Raw genomic sequence first — 20,307 nt, forward strand, 5'->3', positions numbered from 1 at the left:
AACTCTTCTTGAATTTTTAAGTTTTCTATTTGGCTTTTCCTCTCTTTTGCAGCTTGATCAGTCACAACTTATATGAGCAGTATCCTCCAGAGTCAAATGTGATTGATGTGTAAAGTTCTCGATATTGGTGTACCCAGGAGCGGGAGAGATGCAGCAGACGCTGGATCTTCTGTAACCTCTGCCCCCTCAGTCAAACATTCCTGATCCTGATACCCGAGGTTCGAAGCACGTTGCTGCTCTGTTCTGCTGATATGTGACTGACAGAGTTCTTGGCTATTCCCTAATCTCCGTGTAAATCCTTTGGGAGATTCTGGCTGGATTCCTCTCTTACAGATCAGAGACGACACGAGCAGTTGTTAGCTTCTAACTGCTACAGTCCCAGATCCCTGAAATTCTCCAGGTTTGTACAAATAGAATAGAATATCCTCTATTGTCACATGATGGGGACTCAAGGGAGTTATGATGCCTGTGATCTCCGTGTAGAGAGAATCCTGAACTGATTGCTAAATGCCAGGGCTAAAACCAGCAGGAACATCAGAGATAGGCACTGTTCATTCTCAAAGTTTGTTTTCAAATGGTATCAAACATGGAGGAAGCAGCTCAGTGGATGACACAACCAAGCAAGGCAGTGGCTCAAACACACCCCCAGGCAGTCTTTTCACTGGCAGCACAGCTGAGGCAGGCTTTTCTTATTATGTACACCACTCGAACATGTCTGCCCAGCTTCCAGGGTGACAGGCACTATTCACTCGTCTGCCAGGTCCTCACCCAACAGCCACACACACACATACCCCCAAACCCCACCTAGCCAATCCAAAGCACCCATAGCTCGCGCTACCTGTCAGACCAAATCAAAGCCTCAGCATTAAGAGTGGACTAGGAGCAGGAGTAGGCTATTCAGCCCTTTGAAGCTGCTTTGACTTTCAAGAAGAATATGGCTGACCTGTGATGACCTGACATCAGTGACTGGCCAAAATGAGGGAAGTTCTTTGATGCCATGATGCATAAGGCAGGAAGGTAGACTTGAGGGTCATCAGATCAGCCAAGATCTCAATGAATGGTGCAGCAGACTCGATGAGCTGAATGGTGTACTTCTGCTCCTATATCAAATGGTCTTAAAGGTAAATCACCAACTTCAGGAAAAGTTCTCACCACTTTCTCCAGCTGCTCTTGCTCCCATAATGATGACTCACGAACCATCTCAATTTCCTGGAAAAAATAACAAACGTAAGGAGCAGGGACATAGGCATGATAGAGATACTGAAAGAGGCAGAGCAGGAAGGCAAAGAGACAGACAGAAAGTGTGATAACTTAAGAAATAGGAACACTCGGCCCTTCAGCTGGTTGAACCTGTTCTGCCATTCCGCCACTGCAGCTAGTCACTGCATCTCAGCTGCACTTTCCTGTCTGACCCTACCCCCCTCACACCTCTATTGCTGTGGACTCCCTTACTTAGTCTGATTAAACATATTCAATCATCCAACTTCCACCACTCTCTGGGAAGAGACTGCTAAATAGCTTGACGCTCTGAGGGAGGAATTCCCCACCTGGGTCTGATATGGAGACTCCTTATTATGAAACAATGCTGCTGTGTCTAGATGCCCCTGAGGAATGATATTCAACCCATCTGCCCTCACAAAGTCTATGCTTCAAGAAGATTCTCATTCTTCTGCACTCCAATGTATAGGTTCAGCACATACAAACAAAAGCCCCTTCATCCCAGGAATCAGGTGAGTCGACTTTCTCAGAAATGCTTTCAATGCACTTACATTCCTCTTTAAAACCATACAGAGAACTCCAGATGTGTTCGCACCAATGTTCCAAACAGGTATCGCAAGACATCCTGACATCTTCACAATTTTTCAAGAAAAGTGGCCACAGGATCTGGGTGGTGCTGGCTGGGCCAGCGTTTGTTTCCTGCCCCTAGTTGCCTTTGAGAAGATGGTAGTGAGCTGCCTTCTTGAACCACATGCTGTGGGTTGACCCACAAAGCCCTGAGGGAGAGAATTCAAGGATTGTGACCCAGCGACAGTGAAGGAACGGCAATATATTTCCAACTCAGGATGATGAGTGGTCTGGAGGTGAACTGGCAGGGGGTGGCGTTCCCATGTACCTGCTGCCCCTGTCCTTCTAGATGGGAGTGGTCGTGGGTTTGGAAGGTGCTGTCTGAGGATCTTTGGTGAATTTCTGCAGAGCATCTTGTAGATAGTACATACTGCTGCTACTGAGCGTCGGTGATGGAGGGAGTGAATGCTTGTGGATATGGTGCCAATCAAGCCGGCTGCTTTGTCCTGGATGGTGTCAAGCTTCTTGAGGTGTTGTTGGGGCTGCACTCATCCAGGCAAGTGGGGAGTATTCCATCACACTCCTGACTTGTGCCTTGTAGATGGTGGGCAGGCTCTGGGGAGTCGGGTGGTTATTTACTAACTGCAAGATTTCCAGCTTCTGACTCATTCATGTAGCCATATTATTTCAATGCTGAATTCAGTCGAGTTTCTGGTCAATGTCAACCCTCAGGATGTTGACAGAGGGAGATTCAATGATGGTTATTTCTTTATTGTCAAGAAGCGCTAGTTAGATTCTCTTGTTGGAAATAGAAATTGTTTGGCATTTGTGTGGTACAAATATCACTTGCCACTTGTCAGCCCAAACCTAGATATTGTTCATACATTGTAGCATTTGAACAGGGACTGCTTCAGTATCTGAGGAGTCACGAATGGTGCTGAACATTGTGCAATCGTCAGTGAACATCCCCACTTCTGACCTTATGATGGAGGGAAGGTCATTGCTGAAGCAGCTGAAAATGGTTGGGCCAAGGACACTACCCTGAGGAACTCCTGCAGAGGTGTCCTAGAGCTGGGATGATTGAAAGAACTGTGGATGCTGGAAATCTGAAACAAAAGTAGAAATTGCTGGAACAACCCAGCAGGTTTGGCAGTGCTTGTGGACAGAAAGCAGCATTAACGTTTCAAATCTAGTGACCCTTCTTCAGAACTGAAGGTTGTCCATCCTGAAACAATTCTGCTCCTCACTCCAACAGGATTTCCTTTCCAATCATCCTTCCTGTTCACCATCTTTACTATCAGCGCTCCTACTGTTTGGTATAACATTTGCCAACACTCACTTCCACATCTACATCTCATTCCTCAGTGACTGCCCCCAGCTCAGACTCACCCAACGTGGATTCTAAATTAAGTTTCAACCTTTGTGTTTCAAATTCACCCAAGATCACAGGTATTGTTGTGATATTCAACACTCCTCAAGCAGTTGGTCCCATCACATCCTGAGATCCACTCAGTGCCATGCACCATCACAGGCACACTCTCAACCCCTCTCTCCATCAGCCCCACCTCACACTATCTCAGAGTTGGCCCAAGTCCATAACCATCTTCCTTTGTTTTTTTTCCCTTTATTCATTCACGGGATGAGACACATCGCTGGCCAAGCAGCATATATTGCCCATCCATAATTGCCCAGACAGCAGTTCAGAGTCAATCACATTGCTGGGGGTTTGGAGTCACATGTCGGCCAGACCAGGTGAGGATGGCAGTTTCCTTCCCTAAAGGACATTAGTGACCCAGATGGGTTTTTCCAACAATCGACAATGGATTCATAGTCTTCATTAGACTCTTAATTCCAGATATTTATTGAATTCAAATTCCACCATTTGCTGTGACAGCATTTGAACCCGGGTCCCCAGAACATTCTCTGGATTAACAGTCCAGTGATAGTACCACTAGGCCATCGCCTCCTTTGTGGCAGATATGACACCAACCAGCAAAGATTTTCCCTGATTCCCATTTTGTTGTAGCTCCTTGATGGCACAATGCCAAGGGTGGTTACCATCACGTCATCTTTGGAATTCAGCTCTTTTCTCCATGTTTGGACCAAGTAACGAGGTCAGAAGCTGAGTGGCCCTGGCAGAACCCAAACCGGATGCCAGTGAGCAGGCTATTGTTCTTACAGTCACCATCATGGCCAGATGCATCTGTAGCTGGCAAACTGATGAAGATGAGGTTGAGTATGTTTTTCCCTCTTGTTGGTTCCCTCACCACCTGCCGCAGACCCAGTCTAGCAGCCATGTCCTTTAGGACCTGACCAGCTTGATCTGTAGTACTGCTGCTGTGCCACTCTTGTTGATCAACACCGAAGACATCACCTCACCTGAAGTCTGGGTGGAATGGATGAGAAGAGGCAGTGTGGTTGTCAGCAGGACTTCTCTTGGGCCATGTTTAACCTGTTGCTAAGAGACTCCATGCACCACTCAATGACAACCAACAGTTAACTGCTGATATAGCAAGAATTGCAGATGCTAGAGTCAGAGCCAATACAGTGAGAAGTTGGATGATGTCCTGATCCAAAATGGCAACTTTGCTGCTCCTCTGATGCTGCCTGACCTGTTATGTTCCTCCAGCTCCACACTGTATTGACAATTAACTGCTGAGCACTGTTTAAATTTTAAACAAACAGGTCAGCTGCTTGGCCAAGGCATTGTCCTGAGAAATGTAACAGAAAATGGCAGTAATCTATTTTGACGTGTTTAATTGGTTGCAGCATGTGCACATTGTCTGTTCACAAAGGATGGGACCCTGTTAATATACACAAATGTGCTATGGTGCATGCTCAGCTGATGGTGTGAAATACTGATTACATCATTTCTCACTGTATATCATGCAACTCATAATGGGCTCATGGACATCATGTTTGGCTCTGAACAGTGCAGTCTACCTCAGATAACCCAGGAAGACCAAAGGAGATTAAACATTTTTGAAATTGCAGTTACATGCTATTACTTTAAATGAGCAACACAAGTGGTATTCACCACAGACAGGAAGCCGCTGTCAATTTGAAGAGAAGTTCTGCCGAACACAAAATGGGTAATGTGGCATATAAATATCAGCACCAGTGTGATGCCAGGCTGTATGCGCCAAAGGCTGCAAACCATATCAAACAGTATGCCCCTTTAGGTGCTCGCAGCAAAGCCCTGACCATACATACCCAGCCTGCAATTACAAAACTCAACACAACGTCTAACATTCGGTGATTTCACAATTTGACATTTGTTAACGAAGCCCAAACAATTTTGCTGACAATCAATTTAAGATTATCAGTCAGTCAGCAGTACAGAATACTGGACTGCACTGAAAGCCACGTACATTAATACACAGTGCCCTGTTCTTTGCAAACAGCAAGAATATGTACATGCAGTGTCTGTTTCAACCCAACAAAAGGGTAACTGCCATTCTGTGGTTCATTTCTCAGGGCAATGCCTTCAGCAGAGTCAAGGAACCATGTTTTAAAATTTATGCAAAGCTTGGCACATAACTGTTAGTCTTCATCTAACTGGTGCACTGTCCATGGCAGCACCTCCATCAGAGTCCATTTGCTGACCAAGCAGCACTGACATCTCATACAAGATAAATATTGTTTTCCCTTTCCTTTGTATTTCTTGTAAATTGCCCTGAAGAATGCAGTGAAAAGCTTCAAGAAAATATGCCTTGTTTCAGCTTTACCTCTGTCCCGTTGAGATCCCTTATCTTCTTCACAACTTGCTTTGGACCTAACATGGCACAACCAGAAAATGCAGCAACAAGGTAAACAGCCTTTTCTCCAAGTTACTGAGAAAAAGTGCAAATAGCTGATGCCTAAGCACTAACTCTATTCATGACAGTTTGTCAACCTGAAAACAAGAATGTATTTTCTGTCGGTTAGTGACTCCTTTGTGCTAATATATCATACCCAGCATCATGTGGCCACTAGGGGATGTACTGTACCTTCTGCAAAATATCCAGCTCTTCAGGGCTCATATCCCGGTCGATAGATGAGATGCTCTCCATACTGTTCTTTCGACCCATTCCAGCAGCGAAAGGGTTAACAATGATACCTGGAGATGCCTGCAAAGGTACAGAGTGATTTACAACCTGGAAAAAACATCTAACAGGCGGCCGACAGCGCGGCGCTCCCTCGGCCCTCAGGCAGCCGACAGCGCGGCGCTCCCTCGGCCCTCAGGCAGCCGACAGTTAAGAAGTGTAATTTAGACATTAAAGTGGGGAAACTGAAAGATGGGAAACTGATCTGAAGAGAAAAAACAAGATTGCAGTAAGATTAAAAGGAAGGGTCTGAGGAAGGGTCACTGGATCCGAAACGTTAATTCTGATTTCTCTCCACAGATGCTGACAGACCTGTTGAGCTTTTCCAACAATTTCCGTTTTTGTATTAGAAAGGAAGGTGCTCATTTCATGGTAAATGCATCACTGGCCAAACAGCATTTTCTGAAGAAGGGACTAGGCCCGAAACGTCAGCTTTCCTGCTCCTCTGATGCTGCTTGGCCTGCTGTGTTCATCCAGCTCTACACCTTGTTATCTCAGCATTTGCTAGCCATCCCTAACTGGCCAAATAAATATTCTTTTTAAAATAAATAAAGGAGGGGAAATAAACTCAATGAATTTGAGATGGACCTTCAGCTTGGAACGCTGTATGTTTGAAACATGGCTTCAAGAAAGTCAGGATTAGGAAAGAAATTTACCAAATTGTAAGGTCTATGGGGCAAATGGTCAACTGGGTGCGGGGCATGGGATGTTATGTGAGGCAGGGGCAACTGATGTATGGGGAGAGACTGGATCGTTTAAGATTGTATTCATTGGAGTTCACAAGAATGAGATACCGACGATATAAGCAGAAAAAGCAATGAGGTCCTGCAGAGTGAATACTAGGAAGTTAGGCAGAAGGTTAAAAAGCAAGACATCAAGGGTAGTAATCTCTGGATTGCTCCCAGTCCAACATGCTAGTGAGAGGAGGAATAGGAGGATAGGGCAGAGGAGTTGATGCAGGGGGCAGAGATTCAGACTTTTAGGTCCTTGGGATCTCTTCTGGTCAGATGTGATCTGTACAACATGGACAGGTTGCACCTGAACTGGAGGGGGACCAATATCCTGGTGGAGAGATTTGTTAGAGTTACTCGGGAGGGCTTAAACTAGTCTGGCAGTGGGATGGGACCCTCATCAACAGCAGTGAGACAAAAGAGAATGTTGAGTCTAGTCAAGACATTTTAAGAGAGCAAGTTAATTAGATGAAGCAGGCAAGAGTAAGGTGGGGGAATGAGGGAAAACTGATGAATTAAACGGCACTTATTTGAACACAAGAGGTCTGACAGGTAAGGAAATGAACTTAGGGCATGGATAGGTACATAGGGCTGGGATATTATAGCTATTACAGAAACATGGCTGAGGGAGGGACAGGGCTGGCAGCTCAAATGTGCTGGGGTACAGATGCTATAGGAAGGATAGAAGTGAGGAGGGGGCGTTGGGTTAGGGTTAGGGAGAGCATCACGACAGTACTGAGAGGGGGTATTCCTGGGAGATCATTCACTAGGTATCCATGGATGGATCCGAGAAATAAGAAGGGAGTGACCACTTTAATGGGATTGAACTATAAGCCCCCAAAAGCCAGTAGGAAATTGAGGAACAAATATGTAAGGAGATCACAGATGGTTGCAAGAATAACAGGGTTGTAATAGTAGGGGATATTTCCTAACATCGACTGGGACTGCCAGTGTTAAGGAATTTGTTAAGTGTGTTCAGGATACCTTTCTCAATCAATTTGTAGATGGCTCAACTAGAGAAGGGGCAAAACTCCTCTTGGGAAGTAAGGCAGGGCAAGCGACTGAGGTGTTAGTGGGAAAGCACTCTGGGACCAGTGACTATATATTTTTAGTAAGTTTTAAAATAGCTATGTAAAAGGATATATCTGGTCTACAAGGTAAAGTTCTAAATTGGGGAAAGGGCAATTTTGATGGTATTAGATAGGAACTTCCAAAAGTAGATTGGGGGAGGCTGTTCACAGGTAAAGGGATATCTGGCAAGTGGGAGTCAGAGCCATTGTCAGAGTCGTACAGCACGGAAACAGACCCGTCGGTCCAACTCGTCCATGCTGACCAGACATCCCAAATCAATCTAATCCCATTTGCCAGCATTTGGCCCGTATCCCTCTAAGCCCTTCCTCTTCATATACTCCTCCAGATGCCTTTTAAATGCTATAATTGTACCTGTCTCCATCTCTTCCTCTGGCAGCTCATACCATACATGCATCTTCCTCTGCGTGAAAAAGATGCCCCTCAGGACCTTTTGTATCTTTCCCCTCTCACCTTAAACTTATGCCATCCAGTTCTGGACTCCCCACCCAAGGGATAAGACCTTGGCTATTCACACCCCTGATTATAAATTGAGATACAAATATCTCAGCAAGGCCTTTCAGAAGCGAGATAAAGAGCATTCAGGGAGAGCATGTTCCTGTTTTTGTGAAGTGCAAGGCTGGCAGGAGTAGGGAACACTACATGACTAGAGATACTGAGGTTCACATCATTAAATGAAGGCATATTTCAGAATTAGGCAGCTGGGATCAAGTGAATCCATTGAGGAATATAGGAGGATGTCGGAGTCCACTCGAGAGAGAAATCAGGAGGACACAAAGGAGACATGAGATAGCTTTACCAGATAAAGTAAAGGAGTATCCAGAGAGACACTACAAGTATATTGAGGGCAAAAAAAGTGCGAGTGAGAGAATACGGCCCTTTAAAGCTCAACAAGGTGGTCTGTGTGAAGCCACAGGGGATGGATGGGATCCTAAGCAAATTCTTCTTAAAGGTATTTACTGTGGAGATAAACATGGAAGCTAGGGAACTCGGGGGAGTAAATAGTGATGGCTTGATCAATCTGCATTATAAAGTATGAGGTGCTGAAGGACTTAAAGTGCATAAAGGTAGATAAACCCCCAGGAGCTGATGAACTGCATCCCAGGACATTGCAGGAGACTAGGGAAGAAATTGCAGGGCCCCTAGCGGAGATATTTGTATCACTGACAGCCAGGGTTGAGGTGCCAGAAGACAGAGGGTGGCTATTGTTATTCCTTTATTTAAGAAAGGTGGTAAAGAAATGCCAGGGAACTGGAGACTGGTGAGACTGATGTCAGTGGTGGGCAAGTTGTCGGAGGGGAGTCTGAGGGACAGGGTTTACATGCATCTGGAAAGGTAAGGACTGAGTGGGTATCGTCAATATGACTGTCGTGGGAAATTGCATCTCACAAACTTGGAGTGTTTTGAAGAGGTGGCCAAGACGACAGATGAGGATGGTGCATTTGGCGTTGTCTACATGGACGCTAGCAAGGCCTTCGATAAGGCTCTGCATGGTAGATTGACTAGTAAGGTTAGATCCAGGGAGAGCGAGCCAATTGAATACAAAATTGGCTTGACGGTAGAGACAGAGGGTGGTGGTAGAGGATCATTGTTCAGATTGGAGGCCTGTGGCCAGCAGTGTGCCGCAAGGATCGGTGTTGGATCCACTGTTGTTCATCATTTACATAAGCGATTTGGATGAGAATATAGGAAACATGGTTAGTAAGTTTGCGGATAACACCAAAATTGGGGGACTCGTAGACAGTGAAGAAGGTTATCTAAGAGTACAATGAGATCTTGTTCAGCTGGGCATGTGGGCTGAGGAATGAGAGATAGAATTTAATTTAGGTAAATGTCAGGTGTTGCATTTTGGTAAGACAAACCAGGGCAGGACTTATACTGTGAATGGTAGGGCCCTGGGGAGTGTTATCGAACAGAGAGACCTAGGGGTTCACGTACATAGTTTCTTGCAAGTGGAAGCAAAAACAGAAATTGCTGGAAAAACTCAGCTGGTCTGGCAGCATCTATGCAGAGAAATCAGAGTTAATGTTCCAGGTTCAGTGACCCTTCCTGCTGAGCTTTTCCAACAATTTCTGTTTTTGTTTCCGATTTCCAGCATCCGCAGTTCTTTCGGTTTTCCTTGACAGTGGCATCACAGGTAGATATGATGGTGATGGAAGTGTTTGGTATGCTTGCCTTCATTGGCCAAAGTGTTGAGTACAGGAGTTGGGATGTCATGTTACAGCTGTACAATACATTGGAAAGGCCACATCTGGAGTACTACGTACAATTCTGGTTGCCCTGCTATAGGAAGAATATTGTTAAACTGGAAAGGGTCCAAAAAAGATTTACAAGGATGTTACCAAATCTGGAGGATTTGAGTTATAAGGAGAGGCTGGATAGGCTGAGGCTTTCTTTTCCTTGGCGTGTAGGAGGCTGAGGGGTGACCGTATCGAGGTTTATAAAATCATGAGGGGCACTGATAGGGTGAATAGACAAGGTCTTTTTCCCAGGGTAGGGGAGTCCAAATTGGTTTAAGGTGAGAAGGGAAAGATTTAAAAGGGACCTGAGGGGTAACTTTTTCATGCAGAGGGTGGTGCGGGTATGGAACGAGCTACCAGAGGAAGTGGTACAGGTGGGTTCAGTTACAACATTTAAAGGACATTTGGATAAGTATATGGATATGAGAGCTTTAGAGGGATATGGGTCAAACATAAGCAAATGGGTCTAGTTCAGTTTAGGAAACCTGTTTGGTATAGATGAGTTGTCCGAAGAGCCTGTTTCCTTGCTACATATTTCTGACTCTGAGATGAGTGGTTTCAATGGAGATTTCGCCTTGCATATCGATTGGGATAAGCAGACTACTATATTTCAGAAGAGCTAGTAAGTTTCTTCAAAGTATCTGGGACTGTTTTGTGCAAACTTATCTTACAATAAAGGGAATGCTACATTAGACCTAGCAATGAACCAGATTTAATGAACAACCTCAGTGTAAATTGAAACATTTATCTAATACTGATGATAATACAGTCAAACTCGGTGTAATGTTTGATAAGTGAATAAAATTCCCTCTTACGCTGAGGCCGATTTCCATGGGTTGAGACAAAGAGCTCACGTTAAAATGAGAAAATCTATTAACTGGTAAAAGGTCCAAAGAGCTTCGCACTGTACAAAATCTCAACTGGATGGCCAATAATTATTTATAATTCACCAAGCCTGACTCCCAAGAAGAAAACCAGCACATTATCTCCAACAGTGACTGCCTCAACATCTGTAAATCTGTCTCACACAAGGACACCGAAATACCACAAGGAGAAACTAGCCTCTGGAATCTTGGTCCTCACCTCCATGGAGATGGCGGAGGCTGCCCTGGGGTCGAAGCCATCACAGACCAGCATCGTTAAGGTGTCTCCGATTCCTCGCAGAATGCGGACTGCTTCAGTGTGAGTCATTCCCAGCAGGCTGTGGTTGTTAACCTCAAGTATTCTCAGTCCCACATGCAGTCTGCCATCCCGTGCTGCTGCTCCACTAGAACTCACCTACAAGGCACACAGAAATCCATCAGCAATAACTGGCTGCCTTGGCACTGATTGTCAGCACAGTAAGAGTTGGTTCTCACTCTGACCTTGTGCTCTAACGCCAGGAAAGGCTTGTTGGAACATGGTACCATCAACACTGCATAGCTCTCACCACTGCACCATCCTTTCAGAAACACAGATCAGAAAATAAGAACTAGGAGCAGGAGTAGGCCACCCGGCCCTTCGAGCCTGCTCCGCCATTTAATAAGATCATGGTTAATCTTTTCATGGACTCAGATCCACTTACCCGCGTTCTCACCGTATCCCTTAATTCCTTTACTGTTCAAAAAAAATCTACCTTATCTTTAAAAACGTTTACTGAAGGAGAGTCAACTACTTCACTGGGTAAGGAATTCCATAGATTAACAACCCTCTGGGTGAAGAAATTCCTTCTCAGTTCAGTCCTAAATCTGCTCCCTCTAATCTTGAGGCTATGCCCTCTTGTCCTAGCTTCACCTGCCAGTGGAAACATCCTCTCTACTTCTATCTTATCTATTCCCTTCATCATTTTATATGTTTCTAGAAGATCCCCCCTCAATCTTCTGAATTCCAATGAATATAATCCCAATCTACTCAGTCTCTCCTTATAAGCCAACCCCCTCAACTCCGGAATCAATCTAGTGAACCTCCTTTGCACCCCCTCCAGTGCCAGTACATCCTTTCTCAAGTAAGGAGACCAAAACTGCATACAGTACTCCAGGTGTGGCCTCATCAGCACCTTGTACAGCTGCAACATAACCTCTCTGCTTTTAATCTCAATCCCTTTAGCAATGAAGGATAAAATTCCATTTGCCTTCCTAATTACTTGTTGTACCTGCAGACCTACCTTCTGTGATTCATGCACAAGGACACCCAGGTCCCTCTGCATAGCACCATGCTGCAACTTTTTACCATTCAAGTAATAATCCTTTTTACTATCACTCCTACCAAAACGTATGACTTCACATTTATTTACGTTGTATTCCATCTGCCAGACCTTTGCCCACTCACTCAATGTATCTATGTTCCTCTGCAAAGTTTCACAGTCCTCTGCACACTTTGCTCTGCCACTCATCTTAGTGTCATCTGCAAACTTTGACACCCTACACGTGGTCCCCAACTCCAAATCATCTATATAAATTGTAAATAATTGCGGTCCCAACACTGATCCCTGAGGCACACCACTAGTCACTGACTGCCAGCTAGAATAGCACTCATTTATTCCCACTCTTTGCTTCCTGTTAGTCAACCAATCCTCTATCCATGCTAATACTTTACCCTTAATGCCATGCATCCTCATCTTATGCAGTAGCCTCTTGTGCAGCATCTTGTCGAAGGCCTTTTGGAAATCTAGGTACACCACATCCACTGGGTCCCCATTGTCCACCTTGCTCGTAATGTCTTCATAGAATTCCAAAAGATTTGTCAAGCATGACCTGCCCTTCATGAACCCATGCTGCGTCTGCCCAACGGGACAATTTCTATCAAGATGCCTTACTATTTCTTCCATGATAATAGACTCAAGCATCTTCCCCACTACAGAGCTTAAGCTAACCGGTCTATAATTCCCCATCTTTTGTCTACTTCCCTTTTTAAACAGTGGTGTCACATTTGCTGTTTTCCAATCTGCTAGGACTGCCCCAGAGTCCAGCGAATTTTGGAAAATTACTGCCAGTGCACCTGCTATTTCTCCCACCATCTCTTTTAGTACCCTGGGATGCATTCCATCAGGGCCAGGAGACTTATCAATCCTTAGCTCCATTAGCTTGCCCAACACTACCTCTTCCGTAATAATGATTGTTTCCAGGTCCTCACCTACCTTCGTCTCTTTGTCAATTATTGGCATGTTATTAGTGTCCTCCACAGTGAAGACCGATACAAAATACATGTTCAATGCCTCGGCCATTTCATCATATCCCATAACTAAATTCCCCTTCTCATCCTCTAAAGGGCCAATGTTTACTTTAGCCACTCTATCGTTTTAGATATTTATAGAAACTTTTGCTATCTGTCTTTATATTCTGTGCTAGTTTTTTCTCATGTTCCATCTTACTTTTTTTTATAGCTCTTTTTGTGGCTTTCTGTTGACCTTTAAAGTTTTCCCAATCTTCTAGTTTCATGCTGTTTTTGGCCACTTTGTATGCCTTCTCTTTCAATTTGATAGCCTCCCTTATTTCTTTAGACACCCATGGCAGATTACCCCTTTTCTTACAGTCCTTCCTTTTCACTGGAATATACTTTTGCTGAGCACTTTGAAAAATTGCTTTGAAAGTCCTCCACTGCTCGTCAACTGTCCCACCATAAAATCTTTGTTTCCAGTCTACTTTAGCCAAGTCCTCCCTCATTCTATTGTAGTTCCCCTTGTTCAAGCACAGGAGCTTGTTATTGGATTTTATCTTCACACTCTCCATCTGTATTCTAAATTCAACCATACTGTGATCACTCCTTCCAAGGGGATCCCTAACTATGAGGTCATTAATTATTCCTGTCTCATTACACAGGACCAGATCTTGGATAGCTTGCTCCCTCGTCGGTTCCATTACATACTGTTCAAGAAAACTATCACGGATACACTCAACGAACTCCTCCTCAAGGCTACCCTGACTGAGCTGGTTCGACCAATCTACATGTAGATTAAAATCCCCCATGATAATTGCCATACCATTTTTACAGGCATTAGTTATTTCTTTGTTTATTGCCCGCCCCAATGTGATGTTATTATTTGGTGGCCTATAGACTACGCCTATCAGTGACTTTTTCCTCTTAGAATTTCTAATTTCCACCCAAATGGATTCAACCTCATTCTCCATAGAATCTATATCATCTCTCAGCACCACCCTGATGTCGTCCTTGAATATCAGAGCTACACCACCTCCCTTACCTTCCTGTCTGTCCTTCCGAATAGTCTGGTACCCTTGGATATTTAACTCCCAGTCGTGACCATCCTGTAACCATGTCTCCGTAATGGCTACCAAATCATATTCATTCGCAATGATTTGTGTCGTTAACTCATCAACCTTGTTACGAATGCTACAAGCATTCGGGTAAAGTGCCTTTATGCTAGCTTTCTTACCCTCATGATTTCCAACATCTCTAATAATATCTCCTGAGTTATCCTTCCTTTCTGCTTCTCTCATAGTCTGCCTTGAACTTAAACCCTCCTGCACACATGCTAACCTGCTGCTTACCTTTTTATTTACCATCATACTCCCTGTCGTTTTCCCTTTCCCTTCCCCCCAACTCACTAGTTTAAAGTCCTAGATCTGTTAAATTGAAAAAGCTGTTCCCACTTGGACAAAAGGCACAGATTTAAGGTCCTAAACTGGATTAGTCACTCAATTGGATAGTGGAATAAGAGGATTGCATTATGATGAGAGGTTGAGTAAATTGGGTCTATGTTCTCTGCAGATTAGAGAAACGAGAGCTGATCTCATTCAAACACACAAGATTCTGAAGGTAGACACTGAGGCTGAACAATCTAAAACACAGGGCACTGCCCCAGGGTAAAGGGGCAGGTCATTGAGGAATGAAATAAGGAGAAATTACTTCACTCAGAGGGTTGGGTATCTTTACAATTCTCTGTCCCACAGGGTTGTGGGCTCTCTATCAGTGAATATATTTAAGGCTGTTGGGGGGTGTGGGTGAAGACAGATTTTTGTTCTCTCGGGAAACCGAGGATACAGGGAGTGGGTGAGAAAGTGGAGGTGAAACACAAGGTCAATACAAGCCACCACTGGATGAGGTTGTTGACTTGCTCGCCGAGCTGCCTGGTTATAGTACAGACGTTTCATCACCATGCTAGGTAATATCATCAGTGCAGCCTCCAATGAAGCCATGTTGTCAACTCCACTTGGAATTTATATGATCCAGTCTGTTGAGGTGTTTTGTGTTATTTCCAGTTCTTTTTTGCATGGGTTTGTATATGGGGTCTAATTCAACATGTTTATTGATTGCATTATGGGTGGAGAAGCAGGCCTCTAGGAATTCCCGTGCATCTCCGTGGTTGGCTTGAGCTGGGATGGTCACGTTGTCCCAGTTAAATTGATGGCCTTCATTATCCAAGTGCACTGACATGAGGGAAAGTTCAAAAAAGGGAAAGACACGACTTGCAAAAAAAAAAATAGCCAGAAACGGCACAAAACACCTCAACAGACCGGATCACATAAAATACCAAGCACAGCAGAAACATCTGTACAATAACCAGGTAGCTCGGTGAGAAAGCCAACAACCTCAACCACAACCCGAGCTACAAATCTTCGCAAGAACCTTAAACACCACTGGATTGGGTGGCACAGCAGGCTCAATGGGCCGAATGGTCTCATCCTGTTTTTTCCTTGTCGTATTGGCACATGGTTCCTAATGGAGTTAGTGATACCATCAAACGTTTCCTGCTCCAGTCTAGCCTAGGGTCAGCTTACTGGTTGAGATAATACCTTTGAGATAAAGATTCCCTCATCTGTCGAATCAAAAGGATTTCCAGCATGGCCTTTGGCTCCTCCTCGGATACTGATCCCCAACTTCTCTCCAGGCAGCTTCTCAATCCGGATCTCCTGTTGTACACGGGTATGAGCAGGCAAACACAATCAGACAGCTATTTCACATCTCTGTTCCACTCACTGTATATTGACAGGATCCCAGAACCACACAGCCACCAACCCACAGACCCAGACTGCCCAGTACCACCCAGTACCCTCTAGACCCCCAGCCAGACCTACACCCCACAACCAGGCATGCCTCCCCCCTGCCCAATCCCATCCTCCCCCTCTCCTGCCCAGTCCCCACCCCTCCCAGACCATCCTCACCCACCCCTCAGACCATCCTGACATGACCACACCCCACAGACCCCGACCACCCTCATGCACTACCACTCCCCACACCATTCAGTCCCCCAGTGCACTCTCACCACTTACAGCCGTCCCAGCCCTACTCTCTCCTAAAACTCCACCTGTTTCATTGCAGAGCTCCTCTCAAGATGTGCAGCTCTTGTAAAGAACCTCTCTGCTGCTAAATAACTTCAGGGAAAGGAATTGTAAACTGAACAGAATGCTTGACCACTCAGTGATCCAATCCTGGTATAGTTACTGTTTATCATCACTCAGTCAGTGACCCTGTAACTCAAGAGCTAGTGGAATTACTGCCCATTGTTTCTCTGTCAATAACAAACAAACAAACCAATCAGGAGCAGGAGTAGGCCATTCTGCCTCTGAAACTGCTCCCTTCTGGTTGTGATTAGATTTCCACATTCCCATCCAACTTCAATGTCAAAGAACCAAGAACAGTACAGCACAGGAACAGGCCCTTGTGTCCAAGTCTGCGGTGACACATTTTGCCCTTCCATACTAAAACTGTCTTCACTTACAGGATCCATATCCCACTGTTCCCCTCCTATTTGTGTATTTGTCCAGGTGCTTCTTGAACGTGGCGATTGTGTCTGCTTCCCCACTTCCTCTGGCAGCGTGTTCCAGGCACTTACCACCCTTTGTGAGAAAAATGTGCCTCACACATCTTTTCTAAACTTTCCCCCACCTTGAACCTGTGTCCCTTAGTAACTGACCTCTCCACCCTGGGAAGAAGCCTCATACTTTCCACTCTATCCATGCCATTCACAATCTTATAAACTTCTATCAGGTTCCCCCTCAACCTCCACTTCATCTGCAAGGATACTGCAAAGGCTACACGCCCTGACAAAATTCTGGCAATAGTAGTGAAGACTTGTGCTCCAGAACTTGCTGCTCCCCTGACCAAGCCCTTCAAGTACAGTTACAACACTGGCATCTACCCAACAATGTTGAAAATTGCCCAGTTATGTCCTGTACAGGACAACTCCCTCCTGACTGTATAACCACTGTGCTGCCAGCTCCGCAGAGCCTATCCTGCCGGTGGGACAGGACATATCCAGAGATGGTGATGCTAGTGTCTGGGGTTCTGTGAGGATGGCTATGTTGCTGTTGCTTGACTAGTCTGAGAGACAGCCCTCCCAATGTTGGTACAAACTCCCAGACAATACTATGGAGGAGTTTGTAGGGTCAACAGGGCTGGCGGTCTACCCAGCTGTTTCTTTCAAACTTTGCAGGGGGTGATATGACTAAACAGTTGTTTGGACATTCTAGAAACAGTGAGAGTTAATCTTATTGCTGTGGGTCTGAAGTCACACTTAGCCCAGATATCAGATGTGAACGGAAGACTTCCTTCCCTAAAGGATGCTCGTGAATCAGATGGGGTTTTACAATAATCAACAATGGTTTCATGGTCATAAAGCTCCGACTTCTAGAATTTTGATCATACAGCATTACCTGGGTCTCTGGATTACCTAGTCCTGTGACAATACCATTACCTCATTAAATCTTCATCTTGCATCCAGCTCCTTCAGATAGAAAATGAGTCAGGTGGCAATGGGGTGCCCATTCACACTCTGGTATCTGTTTTACACCCTTTCTTGTCTATTTAGTTGCTGCATCATACAATTACGTCAATATGAATGGAGTAAACTCACTAATAATTATGCAAAAATATTCCAGTGCCTACCTTAGGTCTCCGCAGCTCCTGAACTCAAAATCTAATGGAATTACCAGAGAGTTTACTTTTGGAATGTTACTTGAGCAACAAGTATTTGCCAGGTGAACAGGGATAATACCTGCAGTGCAACATTTCACAAAGGAATACCTACACAGCCAGAGCTGATGTCTATAAGATGTACTGCATTAACTCACAAAGGCCTGACTGACAGCACCTTCCAGATACACAATCACTTCCATCTAGAAGGACAAGGACAGCGGATACATGGGAACACCACCATCTTCAACTTCCCCTCCAAGTCATTGCCCATCCTGACTTGGAAATCTTTCGCCATTCAAAATCCTGGAATTCCCTCCCCAAGGGCATTGTGGGTTAACCTACAGCACACTGACTGCAGCGGTTCAAGAAGGCAGCTCACCCACTGCCTTGTTCAGCATAACAAATGCTGGCTCAGCCAGAAACACCCATGCTCCATAAAGGAATTAAGCAAACTCCTAGTCACCATAAGTGAATCAGGACAGTTAGCTGACTGATCTCAGGTAGCACACAGCAGGCTCAGGAGATGTGACACTGAGAATTGGCTCTGAGCCCACTCCTTGATTGAACATATTTATCCATCAGGGTGAAGCTGCAAGAGATTGATATCCTCTCCTGACTGACCTGCATCCCAGGTGGAGCCGGATCCCTGCGTACCAACATCCGGATCTCATGCTGGTTCGACAGCAGGGCCATCACTGCCTCTTGATGGGTCGCATGGCGAAGATCGATGCCATTCACTTCCAGAATACGGTCACCAACCCGGAGCCCAGTACGAGCTGCCAGCCCATCGCCAATAACCTGCATTACCAACAGCAAGGTACTGAAAGGTTAGTGGAATAGGCAGTTAGACAGAATCGTCACATCTACCATGATCTAATTAAATGACAGAGCAGGCTTAAGGGGTTTAATGTGCAAGTACCTATGTCAGACAAGACTCATCACAGACCAACGAGCCAGGTAAGGCTCTTCTAAGGCTCTTGACCTCTTGTAAACACATTCCCAGGGGGCTGACCAGCACAATTGGCTGGACAGCTGATCTGCGATGCAGAGTAACACCAAGAATGTCACTCAATTACCAGAGAAGTCCCATCTACTTGACCTTGCCCATCACCTGAGGTACGGTGACCCTCAAGTTAAACCACCCACTAACTGTCCCTATCTAATGAGTGTACAGTCCTGTGGTCGTCTGGGAGGATAGTAACATCATTTATCACATTAAAGTATGCCACCTCACTCTGAACAATCCAAAACTAAGATAGGCCAGTATCAAGTCTCACATTTCCCACTGTCCTGCTCCCAACACAACCCAATATCAAACGACACAAATCCCACTGTTCCATTCTGTTTGCAGGGTCCAGTATCAATCCCCAAACTATCCCCACTCTCTCCCCATAGTCCTGTATCAATCCCCAAACTAATCCCACTGCCCCGCTCTCTCCCTACAGCCCTGTATCAATCCCCAAACTAATCCCACTGCTTCACACCATCCCCATAGCCCTGTATCAATCCCCAAACAAATCCCACTGCTTCACATCGTCCCCATAGCCCTGTATCAATCCCCAAACAAATCCCACAGGCCTATACAAAGCATTTGTCTTCTTATTTTTGTATGGTATACTGTGTGCTGAGAGGGGAAAGAATTGATTTAAAACGTGTGCTTTAAAGGATTATTGCCTGTTCTGAAAAGCATGTCACCTGACCGTCATAGCAAGCAACATGGGAACAGTTGGTTGAATTGGCAGTAACTTTAGTGGTTGAAGATGAGCAGGAGCCAAGGGGTCATATACAGAAACACTGGCATGGCAACAAGTTGATTGGTCTATGGCCCAGTGACCAGCTATTGATGACAAAGACCTTCCGTGTGCTAAAAACTGTGTCATAGGTTCTGAGGGAATTGAACAGCTTGAAGCTGGGAAGAAGGGGAGAACGAAGTGTTTTATCTCCACCAGCACAGGAGCTGTCCCCCTGTTCTCTGCAGTCAAAAACTATTTTAAACATGAAGAAAACACATTTATCTTTCCATCAGCAACTGTTGTAAGCTTTGACTTTTCACTGATAAGTCAGGAGACCTTTTTCTAAGTAAACCACCTATCCTGTCTCTCTTGCAAATCAGTGGAAGCATCTCCTGAAAAGTAACTGAAAAGCAATGTGGCAATCAGCATAAGAATCATCTCAATGACCTGTGGTTAGAAACCCCAAATGCCTTTCTAATTTTCTTCTTCCAACAGCTATTTTTCCCCTGTCTGCATGTGTGCAAGGGGGCGTTTATAAAGGGATTTGAGTTTTAATTTATAGGGTCATGTCACTCGGGATATGTTACGGAAGATCCTGTTAGAGGCCAACCGTCCAGAGAAATTCTATTCAACATCCTCCATCTCCTCCACGAGATTTTGGTGACTGTCCTCACCAATGGTAATATGACAGAATCCTTCGAGGTCAAGGTAGGGGTAAGCAGGGAAAGAACATAGAACATTACAGAGCAGTACAGGCCCTTCGGCCCTCGATGTTGCGCCGACCTGTGAAACC

The 20,307-nt window shown here is 45.1% G+C and overlaps 1 protein-coding gene across 1 annotated transcript in view; it reads right to left on the bottom strand.

Annotated features, from left to right (window-relative positions):
* Positions 1 to 1,062: 1,062 nt before the first annotated feature.
* scrib (scribble planar cell polarity protein) overlaps positions 1,063 to 20,307 on the bottom strand; it is a gene marked incomplete at its 3' end in the record, with an annotated part of 101,927 nt that continues 82,682 nt past the window's right edge. The window contains exons 22-26 of the mRNA XM_048617339.1: positions 18,403 to 18,579; positions 15,660 to 15,776; positions 11,014 to 11,208; positions 5,775 to 5,894; positions 1,063 to 1,209 (exon numbers count right to left, since the gene is read on the bottom strand). Of these exons, the coding sequence (XP_048473296.1) occupies positions 1,063 to 1,209; positions 5,775 to 5,894; positions 11,014 to 11,208; positions 15,660 to 15,776; positions 18,403 to 18,579 (756 nt within the window). The remainder of the gene's footprint in view (positions 1,210 to 5,774; positions 5,895 to 11,013; positions 11,209 to 15,659; positions 15,777 to 18,402; positions 18,580 to 20,307) is intronic.

This window comes from Rhincodon typus, chromosome 2 (assembly GCF_021869965.1).
Source record: "Rhincodon typus isolate 14 chromosome 2, sRhiTyp1.1, whole genome shotgun sequence".
NCBI classification, from domain to species: domain Eukaryota; kingdom Metazoa; phylum Chordata; class Chondrichthyes; order Orectolobiformes; family Rhincodontidae; genus Rhincodon; species Rhincodon typus.